The sequence below is a fragment of the Pogoniulus pusillus genome, chromosome 13 (assembly GCF_015220805.1).
Source record: "Pogoniulus pusillus isolate bPogPus1 chromosome 13, bPogPus1.pri, whole genome shotgun sequence".
NCBI classification, from domain to species: Eukaryota; Metazoa; Chordata; class Aves; order Piciformes; family Lybiidae; genus Pogoniulus; species Pogoniulus pusillus.
The window spans coordinates 4,816,702-4,822,418 of record NC_087276.1 but is presented as its reverse complement, the minus strand read 5'-3'; the positions used below and the strand labels follow the sequence as shown (position 1 = coordinate 4,822,418).

Sequence of the window (5,717 nt, the reverse complement as noted above, 5' to 3'; positions counted from 1 at the left end):
GAGGTCACCCCTGAGCCTCCTCTTCTGCAGGCTGCACACCCCCAGCTCCCTCAGCCTCTCCTCACAGGGCTCTGCTCCAGGCCCCTCACCAGCTTTGTCGCCCTTCTCTGGATACCTTCCAGCACCTCAACATCTCTCTTGAATTGAGGAGCCCAGAACTGGACACAGCACTCAAGGTGTGCCCTGAGCAGTGCTGAGTACAGGGGCAGAATAACCTCCCTTGTCCTACTGGCCACACTGTTCTTGATACAGGCCACTCATCCACAAGGTAGGCATTCAACACTAGGGTACTTAATAGCATGTTAGGAAAATGAACAAAAATTAAACCCTGTGCAAAAGAAAACATTTTAATACCATATTTGATTTGAAACTTTCAAGCACTGAACACCAGAAAACCGTTTTCCTAAATACATCCATGATAAGCACAGAAGCCACTAGTTCTGAAGAGAAAACAGAGATGTCTTTCATCATCTAGTTACTGCTGATGGCCTTTACAGCTACCAGTGCTGTCTTGGGTTTTGAGTAATCCCAGGGTCTCCTGTTCTCCGTGTACCCATAGAGCTTCCTCAGCGCCACGCGGGCTGCCTCTTCCTCTGCAGCGAGCAGTGTTTCACCAGGACCTTCAGCTATGATCTTCTTATCACTTGGGGAAGAAGGAAAAAATAAGATTAAACCCATTTTCCTCGTGGAACCCTGAGCACTGCTGTGTATCACAAACAAGGTCTGCCAGATTGCTTTTCACTTTCTATGGACACACAGATGTACAAACATTCCTGCTGGTCTTTCCTGCGATGACAAACAATTGTACATTCAACAATGGGAACTGCCATCAGAAATGCACTCATTTCCTGGAGGAGCACAGCTCTGTGCATTGGGATTCCTAGCACATCACTGATTCTTTTTAGCTCTGTTAAAAACATGCCAAGTTGTTACTCTGGTCAGTTTAAACAAAGAAGTTAAATGCTTCTCCCTATGTATTTTCAAACTCCTTCACAGCGTCCATGGGGAAGATGTCTATGTTAGGAAGAATGTACTCAGCTCTGTCAGATCAATATCTGTGGGCATGCAACAGGAACAGTTTGTGAAGGGACACAAGAGATCCCAGAAGAAAAATAATCAGAGTTCCTTTCTTTTATATAAGATAACAAATCTTAGGAGGCATACAACGCAAGGTATGATAAATCAGAACAAGCTACGGCAGTCTTCACACATTTACTTGCCCCTCACATGGCACAACAATGTGTGTTTTGGAGGAAGAAGGTCCTGTTGTGTTCCAGAGGAGTGATATTCCCCCTGGACAAGAGACCAGGACAAGTGCTGGCCACATCTGACACAAGCACACCAGGTATGATTGGCACTAAGTCATGTTTGGATCACTCTGCCAGACTTTACAGTGCCTGTGACTTGAACACTACTAAGTTTCTCTGGAATATAAACCCAGTCTCCCTCCAGTCCCACCTTCCCAGATGTCTGTGTTTTCTCACCCTCCTCTAAGCTCTGGATACAGCTGTGGCACTTCCAAAACTGTTCAGCTACGCTGCTGGCAGAGTCCATCTGTCAGCTCACCCAAAAGATACACCCAGGCTCTTCCATGCACTCAATTTATGCTTCAAAGCCCTTCAGCCAGAGACTGTTGGGGTCTTCTTATGTGTCACTGCAGCAAGCCCTGGGCAGCACTCAGAAGGCTGATTTTATATGGAACTCACCCTAAGGTCTCTCTTCTGGAATAACATGACCACAGAGCAGAAGCAGAAAAGTAGAAGAGCATCTTCCTGCCTCCCCTCTCCCACAGCTGAAATCCATTTCACTTCAAATTAACAGGGTACTAACCAGTACAAGCCAACGAAGTACACTGGCAGAACTGTGCTGGCTCCCAGCTGTCTGGTAATTCTTGGTTCTGGAGCAGAGATGTTCCTCTTGGTCAGTTCTTCCACAAGTAAGCCCATAGGATTTATTACTTCCCACATCTCAAACAGGTCTTTTCCAATCAATTGGGGAATAAAAAAATCCTGAACAAGGGTATTTAAAAGTTACAATTAATGGGAAAGACAACAAAGGCTCCAATTTCTGGTGTTTCCAGGTAACAATATGACACAGAGAGGCATTAACACAGCTGAGAGAGAAGAGATGAATGATGAAACCACCCCCACCACAGAAAGGAGTTCTTCATGATGGGAAATCATAGAATCAACCAGGTTGGAAGAGACCTCCAAGATCATCCAGTCCAACCTAGCACCCAGCCCTAGCCAATCAACCAGACCATGGCACTAAGTGCCCCAGCCAGGCTTGGCTTCAACACCTCCAGGCACAGCGACTCCACCACCTCCCTGGGCAGCCCATTCCAATGCCAATCACTCTCTCTGACAACAACTTCCTAACAACATCCAGCCTAGACCTCCCCTGGCACAACTTGAGACTGTGTCCCCTTGTTCTATTGCTGGTTGCCTGGGAGAAGAGGCCACCCCCCACCTGGCTACGATGCCCCTTCAGGTAGTTGTAGACAGCAAACGGAGCAAAGCCGAAGGTGGGGAGATTCAGACTGGACATAAGGAGATTCAGACTGGATGTGAGAAGGAAGTTGTTGAGCATGAGAGTGGTGAGAGCCTGGAATGGGCTGCCCAGGGAGGTGGTTGAGGCCCTATCCCTGGAGGTGCTTAAGGCCAGGCTGGATGAGGCTGTGGCCAGCCTGATCTAGGGTAGGGTGTCCCTGCCCATGGCAGGGGGTTCGAACTAGATGATCCTTGTGGTCCCTTCTCAACCCTGACTGATTCTATGATTCTGATTCTATGATCATGGCTGGACACAGGTGTCATTTCCTCATTGCAAAGTTAGTGATGTTTCACTAAGCAAAAAGGACAACTGGAAGGAGAGGAGTTGCTAAAATGTGTTACACTGTATTTGAATTTAAGCTGTTCATATGAAGTATCTTTAGGTGCTTGCACTCCTATGTAGAATCAACAGAATTGTTTTAACTGGAAAAGGTCTCTTCCAACCTGGTTGATTCTATGAAAAACACCTTAAAGATCATTAAATACAACCATTAATCCAGCATGGAAGGTCATCACTAAACCATGTTCCTCGGTGCCACACTACACAGCTTTTAAACCCTTTCAGGGGTGAGGACTCCACGACTGCCCTGGACAGCCTGTTCCAGGGCTTAACAACCCTTTCAGGGGAGAAATTGCTCCTAATGCACAGCCTAAAGCTACCCTGGCACAACTTGAGGCTGTTTCTTCTCATTATGCCACTTCCTATGAGGAGAGGCTGAGGGAGCTGGGGGTGTGCAGCCTGCAGAAGAGAAGGCCCATGGGTGACCTCATTGCTGTCTACAACTACCTGAAGGGAGGTTGTAGCCAGGTGGGAGGTGGCCTCTTCTGCCAGGCAAGCAGCAACAGAACAAGGGGACACAGTCTCAAGTTGTGCCAGGGGAAAGTGTAGGCTGGATGTCAGGAGGAAGTTCTTCCCAGAGAGAGTGATTGGCATTGGAATGGGCTGCCCAGGGAGGTGGTGGAGGCACTGTCCCTGGAGGTCTTTAAGAAAAGCCTGGATGAGGCACTCGGTGCCATGGTCTGGCTGACAGGATAGGGCTGGGTGCTAAGTTGGACTGGATGATCTTGGAGGTCTCTTCCAAGCTGGCTGATTCTATGATTCCTTCTTGAGAGAAGAGACTGACCACCCCATCTTACCTCAATGTCCTTTCAAGAGGTCCCCCCTCAACCTCCTTTTCTCCAGGCCAAACAGTCTCAGTTCCCTCAGCCATCTCTTACAAGACTTGCTTTCTAGACCTTCCATTAGCTTTGTTGCTCTTTTCTGGAGCCACTCCAGCACCTCAAGGTCTTTCTGCACTTCTTACCCATGAGCTCAGCCTTTGCTTTATGTAAAATGTTTGAAAACTGAAGATATGCCTGACCTTACAGACAAAGATTTTACTGACAGTGCAGTGTGTGGAGTAGAACACTCCCCCTTAGCAAGTGTCACCAAACACTGAGACATCACCTTGACACACCAGAAATGCTTGATTTCCTCTGCTTGACCACTGTGTGCATCTTTAAGAGAAGAACAAACACAAACAGAACAAAAACCTCCAAAACCCACTCCAGAACACACCAAACTCCCCCAAACTACCACCTGACAGACCTCTGTTGTGTTATAGCTATCGTTGAGCTTCTGCCACTTCCTTGCATCAAGATACAAGACAAAATATCTGTTTTTTGGCCTTTTTTCCCTGCAGTGTCTGAGGCTTTTAAAGGCTACTGTTATCAGTACAAAAAAATAACTGACCAGCAATGACTTACCCTGACAAAGATCTCTGTTTTCTCAGGCCCACTGCTGTCGAGCAGAGCTCCTATCACAGCAAAGAACGTCCTCCGCAGCACATCTGGTGGGACAGGAAAGTCTCTGCAGAGCGTCAGGTCTTGTATGGACAGGTTTTGAGCCACGTAAGAAACTAGCTCCTGACTGGTAAGGAAATCAACGAGTGCTCCTGTTCCTGCTGCAGGCAGATCTGGGTAGGCAGCTTCAAAGCACCGTGTCAGGTAGCAGCGTGAGAACGCCAAGCCCTGCTCACTAAGCTTGCTGTTATCCTGGAGGTGAAGAGCAACCGCTTCCTTGTCCAGCCCCAGCTGCCGGCGCCTCTCCTCCTCACTTTGGATGTAACAGCAGTTAACGAAGGCTGTCTTGAGAAGGTCCAACGAAAAGTTCTCATGCAGGCGGTGGCAGAAGGCTTGTATCTCGGCATGGTAATCCCAGTTTGGTTTCTCTGACCTAGAGAGGTGGAAAAGAAGTTCAGTATCGGGACGAGCAGTGAGCCATGCCGCAAGCACCACGCCGCCCGGGTATGCGAAAGGAAAGGAACGCGGAACTGCTTCTATCGAAGCCCATCCCGAGAAGCCCTGGTGCCAAACACGGCCGCTTCGCCCACCGCCGCTTTCCTGCTCCCTCCAAGCCGGGGCCGTGCTGAGACGCGGAGCTAAGGTCGCCCTGCTGCACACCGGGAGCAGACGCTGCCTGGGCGCCGAGATTCCACCCGCTGCTGCCGGCTGCGCTCCCTGCCCCGAGCCGCCCCCGGCGCCCCCACCCGCTCCGCCCAGCCCGGCCCAGCCCAGCCGGGCCGCGCAGCGCCGCGCCGCCTCTCACCGCCGCCGCGGCTGCTCCTGCAGGCGCTGCTGCTCCAGGTAGGCGCGAAGCCACCGCTTCTTGTTGGGGTTGGGCGCGGTACTGAGCGCGGCCCGCCCGGGCCGAGTCCCGGCCACCAGCCGCCGCGCCGCCGGCAGCAGCAGCCGAGCGGCCATGGTGCCCTCTGCGGCGAGGAACAGTCCGGCGCAGCTCGGCCCCGCCCGGAAACAGGAGCCCTTCCCTCTAGTTCCGGGCGGTAGCGTTCCCGGGCGGGCACAGAGCGAGGGGAAGCGGCTGCGGATGCCGCCGCGGTGCATGCCCGCAGAAGGCAGCGGGGCAGCGGCGTCTGCTGAGCTCGGTCGCGTCTGCCCCCGCCTGCGCTGTCGGCGGTGGCAGTGTGGGAGCGAGGAGCGGCGGCTTCGACCCGCCCCCGTCAGGCCAGACCGGCTGAAGGGCCCCGGGAGCCTGGAGCAGAGCCGCGTTCCAGCGCCGAGCTCGTAGCTCCTGTTCGCAGCACAGCCGTGAGGGGGGCCTGAGGGCCCCGTGCCGAGTTCAGCGAGGAGATGGAGGCGCTGCGGCAGCATCTCCTGCCGAGGCGAAGG

General features: G+C 52.1%; 1 protein-coding gene across 1 annotated transcript; it reads right to left on the bottom strand.

Moving 5' to 3' along the window:
* Positions 1–331: 331 nt before the first annotated feature.
* On the bottom strand, positions 332–5,406 carry MRPL44 (mitochondrial ribosomal protein L44). The gene is made up of 4 exons (XM_064152814.1): positions 5,137–5,406; positions 4,296–4,764; positions 1,831–2,009; positions 332–643 (listed from the first exon to the last, which is right to left on the bottom strand). The coding sequence occupies exons 1-4, from the start codon at positions 5,289–5,291 to the stop codon at positions 472–474; spliced, it is 975 nt and encodes a 324-aa protein (XP_064008884.1). The 5' UTR covers positions 5,292–5,406; the 3' UTR covers positions 332–471.
* Between the last annotated feature and the right edge of the window lie 311 nt (positions 5,407–5,717).